Source organism: Chiloscyllium plagiosum, chromosome 39, assembly GCF_004010195.1.
Source record: "Chiloscyllium plagiosum isolate BGI_BamShark_2017 chromosome 39, ASM401019v2, whole genome shotgun sequence".
Taxonomy (NCBI): domain Eukaryota; kingdom Metazoa; phylum Chordata; class Chondrichthyes; order Orectolobiformes; family Hemiscylliidae; genus Chiloscyllium; species Chiloscyllium plagiosum.
Window position 1 is genome coordinate 14,374,741 of NC_057748.1, and position 21,358 is coordinate 14,396,098.

At 47.4% G+C, this 21,358-nt stretch overlaps 1 protein-coding gene across 2 annotated transcripts in view; it reads left to right on the forward strand.

The window, feature by feature from the left end:
- The first annotated feature begins 311 nt into the window (after nt 1-311).
- The window catches only part of LOC122542255 (transmembrane protease serine 6), an 88,311-nt gene continuing 67,264 nt past the window's right edge, over nt 312-21,358 (forward strand). Inside the window, exons 1-2 of one of the 2 annotated variants that reach the window (XM_043679802.1) lie at nt 312-824; nt 18,365-18,479. In XM_043679802.1, coding sequence (XP_043535737.1) covers nt 618-824; nt 18,365-18,479 — 322 coding nt within the window. In that variant the 5' untranslated portion in view covers nt 312-617. Of the gene's footprint in view, nt 825-972; nt 1,078-18,364; nt 18,480-21,358 lie in introns of those variants that run through there. The other variant, XM_043679803.1, reaches the window with a different exon arrangement.

Genomic DNA, 21,358 nt, shown 5'->3' on the forward strand with positions numbered 1-21,358 from the left:
CTAATTTCATACAGCACGGAATCAGACCCTTCGGTACAACCAGTCCTTGCAGAACATAACCCCAAACTAAAGTAGTCCTGCCTGCCTCTACTTGGCCCATATCCTAGGAAAAGAAGTGGCGCTGCGGGAAAAATAATTGCCCCTGAAGTCACAGAGGCGATTAAACCCAGAGGCCCATCAGATCGTGTGGATGTGCTGAATATTTCCGCCCACACATTTCTAATCTCTTCTGAGGAACTTTGACAAGCAGTGGAGCAGTAGGACCCAGTGGAATCCAACTGGTGAGGCTGTTTATGCTTTGTTAGGACTTAGTCACAGGTGTCTGCAAAGTCTTTACCTTGACAAGACTCTATTTCTCTCGATGTGAGCTCAGCAAAACACTCTCTCCATCCTGAGGGAAGAATCCAGACTTTGACAGAGCACTAAGTGACCCTCCTTTAAAAGTATTGATCGCTTGGTTGCTCAATAGAGCTGTTTTTAATTTCCATTCCAGACTGCAAAAAAAAAACCTTGCCACTGTCAGTTTTTCTCCAGGAAAGACCTGTCAACTGAAAGTGTGCTGCGGATGCCTGGCACAGAGCAACAGAAATATTCAAGTGTGCACCTGAGGATTGAACATGAACCGGCAGGAGCACTCCGAATTTATCCCAGCGCCAATGAACGTGGTCAGGAATAACATGAACGGGCAGGAGCCCCCCGAATTTATCCCAGCGCCAATGAACATGGTCAGGAATAACATGAACGGGCAGGAGCCCCCTGAATTTATCCCAGCGCCAATGAACATGGTCAGGACCAACATGAACTGGCACCCCAACGCAGAATTTGTAAGTTGCAATGTTGCTGTGAGATTTGTTGCATTTTACAATGACACTGTGGGCAGTCCCCTTCCAGTTCCAACCAACGCGTTATGTCTCCAGGGCTTGGGGTCAATCGGCTGTTTTCCAAAAGTACTTGGGTTCTGTTGAATAGTCCAGTCGATTCTCGTAGATGTGGCTCGGTCCCAACTCTGAGAGAGAAGCTGGAGAGTCCCGCACACCCATCAAAGGCTGGAGAGCTAATTCTGTGATGACTGGAGGGGTAGGGGTGCAGAACTGGAGAGATGGTGCACTGAAGGGGTGCACAACTGGAGGGCTGGTGTATTGGAGGGGTGCAGTACGAGAGGGATGGTGCAGTGTGGAGGGTTGGTGTATTGGCGGGGGTGCAGTACTGGAGGGTTGGTGTATTGGCGGGGGTGCAGTACTGGAGGGTTGGTGTATTGGCGGGGGTGCAGTATTAGAGGGTTGGTATATTGGAAGGGGTGCAGTACTGGAGGGTTGGTGTATTGGAAGGGGTGCAGTACTGGAGGGTTGGTGTATTGGCGGGGGTGCAGTACTGGAGGGTTGGTGTATTGGCGGGGGTGCAGTACTGGAGGGTTGGTGTATTGGCGGGGGTGCAGTACTGGAGGGTTGGTGTATTGGCGGGGGTGCAGTACTGGAGGGTTGGTGTATTGGCGGGGGTGCAGTACTGGAGGGTTGGTGTATTGGCGGGGGTGCAGTACTGGAGGGTTGGTGTATTGGCGGGGGTGCAGTACTGGAGGGTTGGTGTATTGGCGGGGGTGCAGTATTAGAGGGTTGGTATATTGGAAGGGGTGCAGTACTGGAGGGTTGGTGTATTGGAAGGGGTGCAGTACTGGAGGGTTGGTGTATTGGCGGGGGTGCAGTACTGGAGGGTTGGTGTATTGGCGGGGGTGCAGTACTGGAGGGTTGGTGTATTGGCGGGGGTGCAGTACTGGAGGGTTGGTGTATTGGCGGGGGTGCAGTACTGGAGGGTTGGTGTATTGGCGGGGGTGCAGTACTGGAGGGTTGGTGTATTGGCGGGGGTGCAGTACTGGAGGGTTGGTGTATTGGCGGGGGTGCAGTACTGGAGGTGGTGTATTGGAGGGGTGCGGTACTGGAGGTTTGGTGTATTGGAGGGGTGCGGTACTGGAGGGAGGGTGAATTGGTGGGGTGTAGTACTGGAGGAAGGGTGTATTCGAGGGGTGCAGTACTGGAGGGGTGCTGCACTGTCGATGATGTTTCTAAGAAGAGCCCTTCACCTTCAGGCCTTGTCTTCCCTCTCTCTTTCTCACGTGGACCTAAAGCATCCCCTCCCCAAACCATTCTTCCAGGAGCAGGAGACTTCTCCCTGGGGATCCTGGCCAATATTTATCCCTCACCGACATTAATAAAAGATTATCTAGTCATTATTGCTGCAGGCAGACAACCTGCTGCTGTTGCTACATCACATGGTCAAATAAAGACATGTATCTGAATAGCTCTAAGGACTGGAAAGGTGCTATATAAATGGCAGTCTCTTTTTGCTGGTCCTTGTGGTTCAAACAGAAAGGATCCATCACACTTACAATAAGGCTCACACTGATGTGTTTGATTCTGATATGTTTCCGTCTTCTACTCAGTGCCATAGTCCTGATCCTGTGCTACTCTTTTCCCCAGGGTTGAAAGCTCTGGTGAATTGGCCAGCATCTCAGGAATTGTTTTCAGAATCGGCAGAATTTGTTTGCCCACCAGCTATGGGGTAAGAAGGGGTGCATTCGCCTCCTCTGAGCTTCAGTGTAGAGCTCTGTTTGAGGCCCAGCCTCAGGCCTGGGAATAATGTTCCTCACTGCTCCAATACAGCAGGTGCGGCCTAGCTCCTGTACCTCTCCCCAGAGTCACCAACACAACCCTGGGCTCTCCCACCCCCACCTCACTGAATCCTTTGAGATTAATTAGCCACTCCCTCCAACCCTTACTGAACCCATTATGGAACTGTTTTCCGAGTGGGTGGAATGGAAGAATCCAAAATATTACTTTGTGACGTTAGAAGAGGCAAAAAGACAAATTCAGGAAAGATAATTTTGTTTCGTTTGACATGAAAATGAGGAATGTTTGCTTGTTAATCCTCCTTGGAATTTCCTGGAGCTGAACAACCAGTACCATTTTTCTGTCTCCTTTGCATTTCTTGCGCATGCTTGCTCATTGGTTTTGGAAAAAAAATTGTAACTGGGCTGTTAGATTGAGTAAGGCAGCAAGTCATATTGGAGAGTCCTTGGATAATATCTCTAACCATGGCTGGCAGTGGGACCGGGGAGGCTAAATCTTCTGAGCTATCTCAAACATAGTAGAGCTGGGGTAAAGTCACTGTAGTCCACCTCTCTCAGTGAGACCGAGAGAAATACCTGGTGGTAGTTTAACCTAAGGGTCATCGTGTCTCAGGTGAGGAGAGAGGCTGAGAAGGACAGTCCTTCATGGTCAGCTCAGCTGGTGCTGGAATTGAACCTGCTCTGTTGGTATCACTCTACATCACCAATCATCCATCCAGCCAACTGAGCTAGGCAAAAGTGAGGACTGCAGATGCTGGAAATCAGAGTCTAGATTAGAGTGGTGCTAGAAACGCACAGCAGGACAGGCAGCATCCGAGGAGCAGGAAAATTGACGTTTCGGGCAAAAGCCCTTCATCAGGAATGAAGGGCTTTTGCCCGAAACGTCAATTTTCCTGCTCCTTGGATGCTACCTGACCTGTGCTTTTCCAGCACCCCTCTAATCTAGCCAACTGAGCTAACCAACCCCAAGGTCAGGGGCACCCATGTCTCCATCATGCACTCATCAAAATCTCTTCCTGCCCTGGCAGCTTGCATCGGAATGATTTTCCCGAGAGTATCTTTTGACTGATAATGTGGGAATGAGATTATTTTCACTCCCTTGTCAGATCACTTTGCTCTATCTGGAGTACATTGACTTTACAAAATCTTGGTCTCTATTTTAAGATTCCTGAATGCCAAGAGGCAGAAGTCTTGCCCTGGTTGGATAAATCTCTGGTCGTTCTGTAATTGGTGTTACAGTTCTGGGCACCACACCTCAGGAAGGATACATTGGCCTTGGAAGTGAGCATTGATACAATTCACTGGGATATGGCAGGCGAAAGAGTTAAATTATTACGGCAGGTTGCATAGACAAGGTTTTGCCTTCCTCTATGAGCGTGGCGGATGAAGCAGTGGGTCTAACCGACGTACTTAAAATGATCTTAGAAGTTCTGGATTGTTTAGCTCAGTTGGTTGCAGGTTAATGCCAAGAGTGTGGGTTCAATCTCTGAATCAGCTGGTGGTAGTACATGGAGGACTAGAATTGAGTGGTTTCCCTGAATCCAGTGCCTCTCTCTAATGGAAAGAGATGCCTATGTTCTGTATGCCAAATTGCCCCACTACCCAGAGTAGGGGCAAAGGGACCATGCCCTTTGATGGAAAACTGCAAATCAAGGGAAAATAATGTTAAAATTCGAGCTTGGCAGTTCTTATATGATGTCAGGAAGGTCTTCTTCACACAAGTAGGGAAATTTAGAGACCTCCAACCAACTGACTCTATCAATGGAGTCAATGGGGGAGAGCGTCAATGGAAAATCTCAAGATTGAGATCATCATTAGGCAAGGGGCTACAGAACCAAGGCAGGTAGATTGGATCCATGTACATATGAGCCAGAAATGGAACGGGATGAGGTGGGAGTGGGGGAGAGTGGGAGGAATGTCATCTACCATCACCAGAGACACAGAAGCAGAACTCTCTTACGTGGCCGGCCTTTCACCGGCGTATCTGTGCATCGAGAAAGGAGCCAGCCACCAAATCTGTCAACATGAGGATTTTCACCCCTGTAGTAAATCATTACTCAGACTCTGTCCCTGAAAGGACAGACTCGGTTTTAAGGTCAATCCTTTCAAAACGCTGATGTGTAGTTTGACTACAAGGGTCATGCGAAAGCAAACACCAGCCTTTGAAATTTGAGTGCCCTGATTCTGGGATTTTACTTTTCCTGAATGAATGAAGAAAACTTTGCATTTGTAGAGCAGTTTCCACCTCCCCTTGCTCTCCAACAGTGTTCCTATTCAATGGAGGGTTTTTAAAAGGCTTGTAGTTGGAAGGCAAGAGGCAAGGGAGCCAATTTGCACACAATAAGTTCCTACAAACAACAACCAGGGAATAAACAGATAATCAGCACTTTTTGTGTCAATAAATTCTTTCACGGGATGTGAGCATTGTTGGAAAAGACAACATTTGTTCATCCCAATCTGCTCTTGAGAGCACCATCAGAAATAGGAACAGGAGGAGGCCATTCAGCCCCTCGTACCTGCTCCACCATTCAACAGGATCATTGCTAATCTGACATTCCTCACCTTCACTTTCCCTGTAACCCTACAATCTCCAACTGATCAAGAATCTATCTCCACCTTAAGTATACGCAAGGACTCTGTCCCCCACAGCTCTCTGCGGCAAAGAGTTTCAAAGACTCACAACTCTCTGAGAGAAGAGGTTCCTCCTCATCTCAGGCTTCAATGTCACACAACACCAGGTTATGGTCCAACAGGTTTATTTGGAAGTACAAGCTTTAGGAGCGCTGCTCCTTGGACAGGTAACTAGTGGAGCAGGATCATAAGGATACGTGCCCTATGATCATGCTCCACCAGCTACCTACCGAAGGGTCAGTACTCTGAAAGCTGTTGGACAAAAAGGAAGAAAAAACTATAACCAGGAAATTTAGAAAAAAAAGCAAAACAAAGAAAGAAAATAAAAATAAATCTGTTGGACTATAAGCTGGTATTGTGTGATTTTTAACTTGGTCCACCCCAGTCCAACACGGACATCTCCACATCAGTCTTAAATGTGTGCCTCTTTATTCTGACACTGTGCCCTCTGGTTCTAGACTCTCCCATCAGTGGAAACATCCTCTCAGCATTGACTCTGTCAAACCCCTTAAGAATCTGATATGTTTCAATGAGATCATCTCTCATTCTTCTAAACTCCAGTGACTAAAGTCCCAACTTGTTTAACTTTTGCTCATTTGACAATCCCTCTATACCAGGGATCATCCTAGTGAATCTTCTCTGAACTGCTTCCAATGAAATGATATTTTCCTTAAATAAGGAGACCAAAACTGCTCACAGTCCTCCAGATGTGCTTCCATCCACAGTGCTTTTGTACAGTTGTAGTAAGACTTCCCTAATCTTATACTCCAACCCCCTTTGAAATAAGGGCCAAGATTCCATTCGCTGTCCTGCTTACCTGCAGCCCCTGTGTGATAGCTTTCTGAGCACAGGTCCTCTCAAGCACCTTGGTTCACAGCTTTCTGGAATTTTTTTCCATTTCAATTATGTCCTGTCCTTTTGCACTCCCTTCCAAAATGAACAACTTCTCATTGTACTAGAGCAGATGGTCTTAAAGTTCGGAAGTCCATCAGTGGTTAACACTGCTGCTTCACAGACCCTGGTTCAATTCAACCCTCAGGTGACTGTCTGTGTGGAGTTTGCACATTCTCCCCACGTCCTCGTGGGTTTCCTCCGGGTGCTCTGGTTTCCTCCCACAGTCCAAAGATGCACAGGCTAGTGGATTTGCCATGCTAAATTGCCCGTAATGTCCAGGAATGTGCAGGCTAGGTGGATTAGCCATGGGAAATGTAGGATTACAGGGATAGGATAGAGGGGTGGGTCTGGGTGGGATGCTGTTTGGAGGGTCAGTGTGGGCTCAATGGTTTGAATGGCCTGCTTCCACACTGTAGGGATGCTATGATTCTAAGTAAGGGAAAGAGGGTGGAAAGGGAGTTGGGCAGGAAGGGAATTTTAGGATTTTGACCTGGTGACAGTGAAGGAACAGTGATATATTTCCAAGTCAGGATGGTGTGTGGTTTAGAGGGGATATTGTAGGTGGTGGTGTTGCCATGTATCTGCTATCGTTGTCCTTCTAAATGGTAGAGGTGATGTCAAAAGAGCCTTGGTGAGTTGCTGCAGTGCGTCTTGTCGATGGTACACCCTGTTGCCTCGGTGCATCGATGGTGAAGTGAGAAAATGGTTAGAGACTTTTTCCGAGATGACGTTGTATTTCTTGAGCGTTTGAGTTCATCCAGGCAAGTGGAGGGTGTTCCACACACCCCACTTCCGACTTTTAATTTGTAGATGGTGGGCAGGCTTTAGACAATCAGGGCGTGAAATATTTGTCTCCGAATTCCTTGCTCTTTAAGCAAGAATATTTTGAATTCTATTCAGTTTCTGGTCAACAGGAACCTCCGGAATGTTGGTAGTGGAGATTCAGTGGTGGTGGCTGTGTCGCCATAGTCTTACCAAAACCTAAGGGCTGCTTTCTCATTTGAGAGAGAAGCGACTGGTGGTGATTTGACCTCAGGCAAGGGAAGAGGTTGAGAAGAAGAGTCCTTCATGGTAACATCAAACTGGCGATGGGAATTGAACCCACACTGTTGACATCACACCGCTCTGTAGGCCAACAATCCAACCGATTGAGCTAAACCAAACAAGATTCCGGGAAGTTTTGACAGGGGAGATGTTGACTTCGATGTTCTAGCACTAGTGAAGTCTCAAATCAGGGACATTAAGAAGGGAACATTCATTGTTTTAAAAAATGTGAAGAAATTTCTTTTCTCATAGTGAAAGGCTAGAATTTTCTAGCCCAAAGAATTGTGAAAGCTAAATGGGTAGGGGAGTGGATTTGATCGGCTTACTCTTCAGAGGGTCGGTATGGACGTGTTGAGCCGAAGGGACTGTTTCCACACAATAGGGATTCTGTGATTCTATCTCAAATTACCTTAAAAGAGGGTAGATAGATTTTTGAAATATTGAGTAGTTGAGGGCTATGATAATGAAGCATAAAAAGAGGAGTTGAGGCCTGGGTTGGCCCAGCCATGATCTGATAGAATGGGGGAGCAAGCTCAAGGGGATGAATGTCCTACTCCTGCTCTGATTCCTTGAGGGTCCATTTCATGTTTTTTTTTGTCCAAAGGGGAGCATGATACAATGTGCTAAAGGGGTGGCTCGGTGGTTAGCACTGCTGCCTCACTGCACCAGGATCCCAGGTTTGATTCCAGCCTCGGGTGACTGTCTGTGTGGAGTTTGCACATTCTGCCCGTGTCTGCGTGAGTTTCCTGCGGGTGCTCCAGTTTCCTCCCACAGTCCAAAGATGTGCAGGTTAGGGTGGATTGGCCATGCTAAATTGCCCTTAGTGCTAGGTGCATTAATCAGAGGGAAATGGGTCTGGGTGGATTACTGTTCGGACGGTCAGTGTGGACTTGTTGGGCCGAAGGGCCTGTTTCCACACTGGAGGGAATCTAATCTAAATTCCCCTCAGTGGTGGAAATGCCATTGAATGTCAAGGAGCAGTGGTTAGGTTCTCTCTTGTTGGTGATGGTTATTGCCTGGCACCTGTGTGGTATGAATGTTACTTGACATTTGTGAGGCTAAGCCTGGATATTGTCCAGGCCTTCTTACATTTGAACGTGGGCTGCTTCAATGTCTGAGGAGTTGCAAGTGGTGCTGAATATTGTGTGATCTTCGGCGAGCGTCCCCACTCTGCCCTTATGAATGTTATTGATGTCGCAGTTGAAGATGGAGAGGGCAAAGAACTGAGGAAGTGAGAGTTCTTGCGATGCAGTGGCAGTGTTCCATACTCTGGATCACAAGGCCTAGGTTCAGTGTACAGTCATAGAGTCATACAGCATGGAAACAGATCCTTCAGTCCCACTGGTCCATGCTCATCCTGTTCCCACCTGCCTGCATTTGGCCCATACCCCTCCAAACCTTTCCTAGTCATGAACTTATCCAAACGTCTTTTAAACATTGTAACTGTACCTGCATCCACCACTTTCTCTGGCAGTTCATTCCACACATGAGCTACTCTCTGTGTAAAAACATTGCTGTCATGTCATTTTTAAATCTTTCTCCCCTCAACTTAAAAATATGCCCCCTAATTTTGAAAATCCCCTGCCTAAGGAAATTGACCATTGTCATTCATCTTATCCATGCCCCTCATGATTTTATAAACCTCACTAATTTCACCCCTCAACCTCCCACGCTACAGTGAAAATAGGTCCCAGCCTTTCCCAGATTTTTATATCTCACACCGTCCATTCCCGGCAACATCCTGGGAAATCCTTTCTGAGCCCTCTCCAGCTTAATAATATCCTTCTTATAACAGGGCGTTCAGAACTGTACCCTATACTTCAGAAGAGACCTCACCAATGCCCTATACAATCTCAACGTGACACTCCAACTCCTTTGCTCAAAGGTCTTTTTTTAAATTATTCATTCACAGGATGTGGGTGTCGCTGGCTAAGCCAGTATTTATTGCCCATCCCTAATTGCCCAGATTGATTTATAAAATCTACCTTGAGGAACTCCTGCAGGGATATCCTGAGATTGAGATTATGAGAGAGATGGACTGCAAAATGAAATATGTGGAGGATATTCTCAAATTTCTAAGGCATCATAGTACCAGTCATGATTCAGTGGTTCAATTGTCTAAATACACAAGAGGATTTGAGTTGGAGGATTTCAGCTATGGGAGAGACTGAACAGGCTGGGGCTGTTTTCCCTGGAACGTCGGAAGCTAAGGGGTGACCTTATAGAGGTTTACAAAATTATGAGGGGCATGGATAGGGTAAATAGGCAAAGTCTTTTCCCTGTGGTCAGGGAGTCCAGAACTAGAGGACATAGATTTAGGGTGAGAGGGGAAAGATATAAAAGAGACCTAAGGTGCAGCTTTTTCACACACAGGGTGTACGTGTATGGAATGAGCTGCCAGAGGAAGTGGTGAAGGCTGGTACAATTGCAACATCTAAGAGGCATTTGGATGTGTAAATGAATAGGAAGGGTTTGGGGGGATATGGGCCAGGTGCTGGCAGGTGGGACTAGATTGGGTTGGGATATCTGGTCGGCATGGACGGGTTGGATCGAAGGGTCTGTTTCCATGCTGTACATCTCTATGACTCTCAGACTCTATGACCTCCAACAACCACACCCATCTTCCTTTGTGCTTGGTATAATTTCAACCAGTGGAGACTTTCCCCCCAAATCCTATGAACTCCACACAGACAGTCACCCGAGCCTGGAATAGAACCTGGGACCCTGGTGCTGTGAGGGAGCAGTGCTAACCACATCGTGCTGCCCCGAATTTTCGGTACTGTTGCTGGAACATTGTGAGGGTCTGTAGCCTTTGCCGTCTCTAGTGCCTTTAGCCTTGATACCACGTGGCGTGAATAAATTTAGCTGAAGGCTGGTCTCTGTGTTGTTGGGGAGCACAGGAGAAGGCTGAGATGGATCGTCCACTTGGTATGTCTAGCTCAAGATGTTTGTAAATGCTTCAGTCTTGCCTTTTGCACTGATGTACCTTCCAGCTCATTGTTGAATTGTCCACCAATGTTCACAATTGGATGTGATAGGGCTGCAGAGCTTCGCTCCAATGCCTCACAACGCCAGGGACGCGGGTTCGATTCCTTCTTCGGGTGACTGCCTGTGTGGAGTTTGCACATTCTCCCTCTGTGGATTTCCTCCGGGTGGTCCGGTTTCCTCCCAATCCAAAGGTGTGCAGGTTAGGTGGATTAGCCATGCTAAATTGCCTGTAATGTCCAGGGATGTGCAGGCTAAGGGGATTAGTCATTGGAAATGCAGGGTTACGGGGAAATAAGGTTGGGGTGGGTCTGGGTGGGATGCTCTTCCAAGTGCCAGTGTGAACTCAATGGGCCGAATGGCCTGCTTCCACACTGTAAGGAGCCTACAATTCTACGCAGAATGAAGCAATTTGGCTGAAGATCGGTATTTATGATGCTGAGACCACAGCAGGAGGAGGGTGAGATCCATCATCCACTTGGTACATCTGACTGAAGATGCTTCACTCTTATCTGTTGCACTGATATATAGATTCCAATTCATTGTTGAATTGTCCACCAGCATTCACATTTGGATGTGATAGGGCTGCAGAGCTTTGATCTGATGCTAAATTGCCCACAGTTTTAGGATCACATCGTCCTGTCTATTGCAACTCGCTCCTGCTATTTGCCATGCCTGTTTGGTAGCTGCACCAGATTGACATCTTATTTGTCGGTATGCATCGCACTGCTCCTGGCACAACCTCCTGCACTCTGAAGCAGGGTTGATCCCCTGGCTTGATGACAAAAGTAAAATGGAGGATATTTTTACATTGAACACAATTCTGCTGCAGCTGATGGCCCACAGCATCTCATGGATCGCCAGTTGTGAGTCGCTAGATCATTTGTGAATTCCTATTGAAGAGCTTTCGCCCGAAACATCGATTCTCCTGCTCCTCAGATGCTGCCTGACCTGCTGTGCTTTCCCGGCACCACATTCTTGACTCCAATCTCCAGCATCTGCAGTCCTCACTTTCGCCCAGTTGTGAATCTAACTCATTCAGGAAGGTGGCAGTGCCACACAACACACTGAATGGTTATCCTCAACACACACTACCTGGCCGATATACCCTTCAGGGTTCGCCAATGGGTAATGCCACTCTTGGTGATAGAGATTGAAGTCAAGTATATTCTCTCAACCTTTCCAATGATGTTCAAAATGGCATAGAGCCGATTCGTCAGCTGGGGGACGAAAGGGTGAAGATAATCGACAGAATGTTTCCTTGCCCAAATTTGACCTGACGCCATGTGACTTCACGAGTCTAGCGTCTGTCCATCATCTCCAAGGCAGAAGTCAAAAGTGTGATGGAATGCTCCCTATTGGCTGGAAATCTGCAGCTCCATTGATGAAAGTAAAAAGCTTGACACCATCCAGGGCAAAATAGCAACTTGATTGAGTTAAGGAAGAGAGACAGATGGAACATTTTGATTTAAGGTGACCCAAAAATGACTCTGCTCTTGTATGGATTACTCAAGCGTTCACATCCAGGTTGGAGGTGGGGGTGTTGACTATCCCAACCAATGCACACACACACACACACACACGCATATAAAAAGAAGAGAAGGAGAAAACGTTTACAATAACAAAATACTTTAAAAACCAAAGATATTGGTATAAATCCATGTGATTGAGAGAATCCAGAGAGTTTGCTGAAGGCAGAGTGAATCAGAAATTTCTTTGAAGTTTAAAAACAGAAATCTCTGGAAAAGCTCAGCAGATCTGGTAGCATCTGTGGAGAGAAATCAGTTACCGTTCCGCGTCCAGTGACCCTTCCTCTGAACTTGGGCTGTCCTTCTTCAGTTCTAAGGAAGGGTCACTTGGCCCAAAACTTTGATTTCTCTCCACAGAATATAGAACATAGAACAGTAGAGCACAGGATCAGGCCCTTCGGCCCACAATAGTGTGCCGAACATAACGTCAAATAAACTAATCTCTTCCGCCTGCCCTTGGTCCATGCCCCTCCATGCCTTGCATATTCATGTGCTCATCTAAAAGTCACTTAAATTCCCTCCGTCGTGTCTGTCTCCACCACCACCCCTGGCAATGCGTTCCAGACTCCTACCACTCTCTGTGTAAAAAAACGTGCCCCACGCATCTGCTTTGAACTTGCCCCCTCTCACATCCATGACTCTAGTTTTAGACATTTCAACTCTGGGAAAAAGGTTTTGACCGTTATCCTTATCCATGCATCTCATAACTTTATAGATATAGAACATAGAACAATACAACGCAGAACAGGCCCTTCGGCCCTCAATGTTGCGTCAACCTGTGAACTACTCTCCGTTTTCCCCCCCCCCCCCACACTATCCCATCATCATCCATGTGCTCATCTAAGGATTGTTTAAATCTCCCTAATATGGCTGAGTTGACTACATTAGCAGGTAGGGCATTCCACGCCCTTACCACTCTCTGCGTAAAGAACCTGCTTCTGATGTCTGTCTTAAATCTATCACCCCTCAATTTGTAGTTATGGCCCCTCGTACAAGCTGACGTCATCATCCTAGGAAAAAGACTTTCACTGTCTACCCTATCTAATCCTCTGATCATCTTGTATGTCTATCAAATCCCCTCTTAGCCTTCTTCTTTCCAATGAGAACAGACCCAAGTCTCTCAGCCTTTCAGACTTGTATCTAATCTCCCCACGGCTTCTGCGGGAAAACAACTCGTGTTTTTCTAGCCTGTCCTTGTATCTCAAACCCTGGAATCCAGACAGCATCCTGGTAAACCTCTTTTATACCCTCTCCAAACCCTTCGCATCCTGTTGTGGTTCTGTTCGCCGAGCTGGGAATTTGTGTTGCAGACGTTTCGTCCCCTGTCTAGTTGACATCCTCAGTGCTTGGGAGGCGTGTGTGGCTACTAGGATAGCTGGTTGTGTCGTTTCGTGGCTAGTTGATGTTCGTGGATGCGGATCGTTAGCTGTCTTCCTGTTTGTTCTATGTAGTGTTTTGTACAGTCCTTGCATGGGATTTTGTACACTACATTGGTTTTGCTCATGCTGGGTATCGGGTCCTTTGTCCTAGTGAGTTGTTGTCAGAGAGTGGCTGTTGGATTGTGTGCTGTTATGAGTCCTAGTGGTCGCAGTAGTCTGGCTGTCAGTTCAGAAATGTCCTTGGTGTATGGAAAATGCTGGAGGAACCAACACAGAAGCGCTTCACAGGAGGCTCCCAAGCACTGAGGATGTCACCTAGACAGGGGACGAAACGTCTGCAACACAAATTCCCAGCTCGGCGAACAGAACCACAACAACGAGCACCCGAGCTACAAATCTTCTCACAATCTTTGAACCTTCACATCCTTCCTGTAATGTGGCAGCCAGAATTGAATGTAACATTCTTAAAGTGTGGTCTAACCAAAGTAATATAAAGCTGCAAAATGAAATGCTGACTCTCGTACTCAATTCCCTGACCAATGAAGGCAAGCATGCCATATGCCTTCTTTACTGCCCTATCTACTTGTGTGGCCACTAACAGGGAACTATGGACTTGAACCCCAAGATCCCACTCTACATCAATGCTGTTCAGGCACGTGCCATTAACAGTATAATTTTCCTTAACATCTGATCTCCCAAAATCCAGTTTAAAAGTTACACAAGATAATATAGTTTTCTATGAGTTTATAATCGCTTTCAGTTCTTGTGAATCTGAGAATTGGAACTCTATTCACCAATAGTGCAGGGTTGCAGAAGCACGTACCATTACAAAACATAGTTACCAAGTCTCTTCCAGCAGCCCATAACATCTCCCATTATGGAAGACAAGGGCAGCAGTTCTAAATTTGTTCATTGGATGTGGGCATCACTGGCTGGGTCAACATTTATTGACCATCCATAACTGCTGTTGAGAAGATGATTGTAGTTTGTTACTTGAACTCATGACTCAAATGGTCAACTTGTTCACGCAAAGAATAGAATAGAATTCCTACAGTGTAGAAACAAGCCCTTCAGCCCAACAAGTCCACACCAACCTCTCCAAAGAGTAACCCACCCAGTCCCCTCTCCTATTACTCTACATTTACTCCTGACTAATGCACTTAACCTACACATCCCTGAACACTATGGGGCAATTTAGCATGGCCAATCCACATAACCTGCACATCTTTGGACTGTGGGAGGAAACTGGAGCACATGAAGGAAACCCATACAGAGACGGGGAGAATGTGCAAACTCCACACAGACAGTCACCCGAGACTGGAATCGAACCTGGGTCCCTGGTGCTGTGAGGCAGCAGTGCTAACCACTGAGCCACCTGGCCACCCATACTCAGTGCCAAAGGGTGCTAAGTGCCTGGAACACGCTGCCAGACAAGTAGTGGAAGCACAATAGCAGCATTCAAGAAAAACCTGAACAAATATATGAATAGGAAGGGAATAGAGGCATACAGATCCTGCAAGTGAAGGCAGTTTTAGTGTGGAAGGGCAAAATGTGTCAGCGCAGGCTTGGTGGGCCGAAGGGTCTGTTCCTGTGCTGTGTTGTTCGTTCTTCTATTGGGTTAATGGCAGGTGTCCTTTCCCTCAGACGGGGGGATTTCAAGTTGGGGGGGGGAGCATTTTTAAGGTGAGAGGAGAGAGATTTGAAAAAGCCATGAGGGGCAACTATTTTACATAGAGGGTGGTTCGTGTGTGGAATGAATGTCCTGAGGAAGGGGTGGATGTGGGTACAGTTACAATGTTTAAAAGACACTTAGAGAAGTACATGAACAAGTTTGACAGGATATGGGCCAGGAGCAGGCAGGTGGGACTTAGTTTGGGATTATGTTCGACATGGACTGGTTGGACTGAAGGGTCATACAGCACAGAAACTGACCCTATGACTCTGTGCTCAGACCAGGCTTGTCAGTACAGGAGGGAATTAATAGTGTGAGATGGTTTTCTATCTAGTATGTTAATAAACTTCAATGTTCTCCATGTGTTGCACTTCCAAACAGCAAGTAGAGGTGTCCCCTCCCGTATCCACGGATGATGCATTGCAAAATCTACCGCAGATGCCGGAAACCGCAGATAGTAGCGAATCCTATCATTTAAATTGACCTCCCCAGTAACCCTCGGGAATTATTTCTGGAATGTTCCATGTAATATTTTCGAGCCACAGTAAACCGCAGGATAACTAAAACCGTGGAAACCGAATCTGCGGATTTAGGGGTTTTACTGTACTATTCACATGTACTTTATTTCAGCACACTTCTTCACTGAGTACAAATTCCATATGTGCTTCGTGTAGTAACAAAAGGAAAGATGGTAGTGAGCGGCCTTCCTGAACCGATGCAGTCCACGTGATATGGATACAACCACCAGGAAGTTAGGATTCCAGAAGTTTGACCTGGAGACAATGAAGGATAGGTTAAGTTGTCCAAGTCAAGATGGTGGTGTCTGGGTTTTGGGGATAAACTTGCAAGCAGTGGTGATCCCATGTGTCTACTGCTCGTGCCTTCTAGATGGTACAGATTACTGGCTTGCAAAGTGGTGTTTAGGGAGCCTTACTGAGCTGAATAAGGGATAAATTATCCTTGATAAGAAGGATAATATGGATAAGCAACATCAGCAAACCCAGGTGGAACTTTTTTTCCATGATTTTATCATCACTATTTCTTTGGTTAAATATATTACCCAGATGTGTTAATTAATTGGTATTAAACTCCACTAGCTGCCTTGGCGAGATTTGAACCTATTTACATTAGTCTGAGCCCCTGAATTATTTGTCTAGTGTTGTTACCATTTCCCCACCAATGGATACAATGATAGAGAGCATCCATGCTCCTCTTTGTAACAGTGCGGTGTGGTCTTACAAATTCATCTGCGAGAGCCTTCCATCCATGTGACTGTACCTCAGACAGTGCAGCTGTCCCTCAGGGCTGCACTTAGAATCTCTGGGCTGGGGTTTGAATTCATAACCTCCTCTCTCTCTCTCTCTCTCTCTGGATTCAGGCGTCCCGGTGCAGCAGGATAGTATATCACAGCCATCTCTGCAGGGTTGGCACACTAGAAACCAAACCCAGCTCTTCCTGGAGTTGCAAAAATTAAAATTTTTTTAAAAGCACGCAGAATTTCCCAATTTAACGACTTTCAGAGCCATGTTGACAGAAAACATGGACTAGGTTTCTGTATTTAACAAGAATTTCTATCAATCACAAGTAATTATACTCTAGCTAAGGGTAAACAATTACGTGCATCGACGTATAATTCTAAAAGTTAAAACTCTAAACCCCTTATAAACTTCACCTTAAACACACACACACTCTCTCTCTCTCTCTCTCTCACACACACACACACACACACACACACACCAAAAAAAATGTGGGTGTTGTGGAATTGGAAGAACTAGAAAAGCTGTTCACCGGTTTCTGGTCACAGGATTTGTTCCTGTCATAGAGCCGTAGAGTCATAGAGATGTACAGCACAGAAACAGACCCTTCGGTCCAACTTGTCCATGCTGACCAGATATTCCAACCTAACCTAGTCCCACCTGCCAGCACCCAGCCCATATCCCTCTAAACCCTTCCTATTCATATACCATCCAGATACCTTTTAAATGTTGTAATTATACCAGCCTCCACCACTTCCTCTGACAGCTCATTCCAAACCTGTACCATCCTCTACATGAAAAAGTTGCCCCTTAGGTCCCTCTTATATCTTTCCCCTCTCACCCTAAACCTATGCCCTCTAGTTCCGAACTCCCCCACCCCAGGGAAAAGACATTGTCTATTTATCCTAACCATGCCCCTCATGATTTTATAAACCTCTGAGGTCACCCCTCAGCCCAGAGCCTTACCTGGGTCTCTGGGCTAACAGCCCAGCGATGATGCCACTAGGCCATCACTTCCCCTAAAGGAACGAAGGGCTGCTTGTCTTTCTAACAGTTCAAATCCCATCACAGCAGATGGTGAAATTTGACTTCAGCAAACATCTGGAATTAAGAGTCTAATGGTGACCCTGAATTGCTTGTTGGAAAAAAAACCCATCTGGTTCACTAATGCCCTTTCAGGAGGGAAACTGCCATCCTAGCCTGAAGTGGGCAGAACATGTGAATGGGATAGTTAGAAAGGCTGATGGGACACTTGCTTTCATTAGTCATGGCATAGAGTCTAAGAGCAAGGAGGTCATGTTGGAGTTGTACAGAGCGTTGTTCAGGCCCCAGCTGGAGTACTGTGTGAAGTTCTGGTCACCTCACGACAGGAAGGATGTGACAGCACCAGAGGGGGTGCAGAGGATATGGAGAATCGGGCTTATGTCTGAAACATCGATTCTCCTGCTCCTCAGATGCTGCCTGACCTGCTGTACTTTTCTAGCACCACACTCTCGTTTCTGATTAGTCCTCACTTTCTCCAAGTACAGAGGATATTGCCTGGGCTGGAGCGATTGAGCTATAAGGAGAGACTGGATAGGCTTGGATTGTTTTCTTTAAAGCAGAGAAGACTGAGGAGGGGGGGGACATGATTGAGGTGTGTAAGATTATGAGGGGTGTGGACAGGATAGAGAGCAGTTGTTCCCCTTGGTTGAGGGATCAATCACTACAGGGGCATGCTTTTAGGGTATGGGGCAAGACATTCAGAGGGTATTTGGGAAAAAACCTTTTCACTCAGTGGGTGGTAGGAATCTGGAATGCACTGCCTGGGGAGGTAGTGGAGGCTGGAAATCTTTACAAAAGATTTGGATGAGAACTTCAAATATCGTAACATTCAGGGATATGGGACAAACTCAGGAAATTGGGATGAGTACACGTCAATGCAAACTCAATGGGCCGAATGGCCTTTTCCGCTCTGTATGAATCTATGAACCTGCCTGCTCTGGCCTACATGTGACTCCAGACCCACAACAATGTGATTGACTCCTAACCGCTCTCTGGGATGGGCAATAAATACTGACGCCCTTATCCTGTGACTGAATTAAAAAGAAATGTTTCTTGGCTGTCAGTCATCCTCCTTTCCCCCAGCTCAGAAATATTGCAATAAATGCAGGAGACAGGGGAAATAAAAATGCGATCTTTCCTTTGATGCACCTTGTAAGGGGCGTTCCCCCAGGGTGGCTGATGTGTCCTGGAGTCGAAATTGGAGTTCCTGGTTGGTTACTAACTGATTGTACAATGAGTCTGAAGCTACCTGAGTGATTATAAACATTGCTGTGTCAAAAATGGTCATTTTTTTGTCTTTTATCTTCCAGGTGATTCTGCCTACAAAACCGACAGGGACTGGCAGGAGGACAATAATCATTGTGTCCTTTGTGCTTATCGTTGTGATTATGGTCATCACTGGGATTGCCCTCTGGTACTTCCTGAGTAAGTGATCCAGCTGTTTCTCCCATTTAACACGGTGGCACAGTGGTTAGCACTGCTGCCTCACAGCGCCAGAGACCCGGGTTCAATTCCCGCCTCAGGCGACTGACTGTGTGGAGTTTGCACGTTCTCCCCGTGTCTGCGTGGGTTTCCTCCGGGTGCTCCGGTTTCCTCCCACAGTCCAAAGATGTGCAGGGTCAGGTGAATTGGCCATACTAAATTGCCCGTAGTGTTAGGTAAGGGGTAAATGTAGGAGTATGGGTGGGTTGCGCTTCGGCGGGTCGGTGTGGACTTGTTGGGCCGAAGGGCCTGTTTCCACACTGTAATGTAATCTAATCTAAACAGGAAAGAGTCCATTCCCACTAGAGTCATAGAGATGTACAGCGCAGAAACAGCCCCTTCAGTACAACTCGTCCACGCCAACCAGATATCCCAAATTAATCTAGTCCCATTTGCCAGCATTTGGCCCATATCCCTCTAAACCCTTCCATTTTATATACCCATCCAGGCCTTTTAAATGTTATAATTGTACCAGCCTCCACCACTTCCTCTGGCAGCTCATTCCATACAGGCACCACCCTCTGTGTGAAAAAGTTGCCCCTGAGGTCCCTTTTAAACTTTGCCGCTCTCACCCTAAAGCTATGCCCTCTAGTTCTGGACTCCCCCATCCCAGGGAAAAGACCTTGCCTCTGGACTCCCCCATCCCAGGGAAAAGACCTTGCCTATTCACCCTATCCATACCCCTCATAATTTTATAATCCTCGATAAAGTCACCTTTCGGCCTCTGACGCTCCAGGGAAAATAGCCTCAGCCTGTTCAACCTCACCCTATAACTCAAATCCTCCAACCCTGGCAACATCCTTGTAAAGCTTTTCTGAGCCTTTTCAAATGTAACAATATCGTTCTACAGCAGGGAGCCCAGAATGCACTGACCAATATAGGCAAGCATACCAAACATGTTCTTGACTGTGTCTGTGTTTAACTGCAACTCCACTTTCAAGGAACTATGAACCTACACTCCAAGGTCTCTATGTTCAGCAACACTCCCCAGGACCTTACTGCAAAGTGTATGAGTCCTGCCCTGATTTGCCTTTCCAAGATACACCACCTTATATAACCAACTTAAGAATAGTCTGTACAGTAGGCAGAAAACTAGAGGATGTACCCACACTGGGGCGGTGTACCCACACTGGGGCGGTGTACCCACACGCGAGATAAAGTATATCGCAAGATACATAAATACGAAGACACACCCGCAGCGAGGCCTTGCACGCGCCCGCAGCGAGGCCTTGCACGCGCCCGCAGCGAGGCCTTGCACGCGCCCGCAGCGAGGCCTTGAGCACACCCGCCGTGAGGCCTTGCGCACACCCGCAGTGAGGGATTAACACACACTCGCAGTGAGTCCTTGCACAGACCCACAGTGAGGGATTAACACACACCCGCAGTGAGGCCTTGCACACACCCACAGTGAGGGATTAACACACACCCGCAGTGAGTCCTTGCACAGACCCACAGTGAGGGATTAACACACACCCGCAGTGAGGCCTTGCACACACCCGCAGTGAGGGATTAACACACACCCGCAGTGAGTCCTTGCACAGACCCACAGTGAGGGATTAACACAGACCCGCAGTGAGGCCTTGCGCACACCCGCAGTGAGGGATTAACACACACCTGCAGTGAGGCCATGCGCACACCCGCACTGAGGGATTAACACAGACCCGCAGTGAGGCCTTGCGCACACCCGCAGTGAGGCCTTGCGCACACCCGCAGCGAGGGATTAACACACACCCGCAGCGAGGCCTTGCGCACACCCGCAGCGAGGCCTTGCGCACACCCGCAGCGAGGCCTTGCGCACACCCGCAGCGAGGGATTAACACACACCCGCACTGAGGGATTAACACAGACCCGCAGCGAGGCCACGCGCACACCCGCAGCGAGGCCACGCGCACACCCGCAGCGAGGCCACGCGCACACCCGCACTGAGGGATTAACACACACCCGCAGTGAGGCCTGACATGGGCCCGCAGTGAGGGCTGACACGGGCCCGCAGTGAGGGCTGACACGGGCCCGCAGTGAGGGCTCACCCAGGCCCGCGGTGAGGGCTGAGGCGGGCCCGCGGTGAGGGCTGAGGCGGGCCCGCGGTGAGGGCTGAGGCGGGCCCCTGGTGAGGGCTCACCCAGGCCCGCAGTGGGGGCTCACCCAGGCCCGCAGTGGGGGCTCACCCAGGCCCGCAGTGAGATGATACAAAACACAGAGTACTGTTCTAATGGGTATGCTGGAGCAAAGAGAACTGAGTATCTGTAAACCTTCGTCAATAAAGGCGGTACTTTAGATGGAAAGAGCTGTAAAGAAAGCATACCAAAACAGAAATTGCTGGAAAACCTCAGCAGGTTTGGCAATACCTATGTAAGAAGTGTTAACATTTCAAGTCTGGTAACACTTCATTGGAAGAGTATTTTATTTTATGTAAGTAAAGCATTCGGTATTGCAGGCTTCATAAATAGAGGCATAAAGTCCGAGGGAAGGGAGGCTATGTGAAACTGGTATAAGACACTGGTTTGACCTCAGCTGCAGTCCTGTGTACATCTCTGGCCACCACATTATAGGAAGGCTTTGGATGTTTTTAAGAGAGTTCAGGAGAGATTTCCAGGAATGGTTTCAATACACTTCAAGTATGAGGATAAATTGAAGAATTTGGAGCTGTTCCCCTTGAAGAGGAGAATGTAAAGAGGAGATCTGAAAGTGATTCTTAAAATCATGAGGGCTCTTGGTAGGGTGGACGAGGGAACCTGTGGGTACCGCAGATGCTGGAGATTAGAGTCTAGATTAGAATAGTGCTGGAAAAGCACAGCAGGTCAGGCAGCATCCGAGGAGCAGGA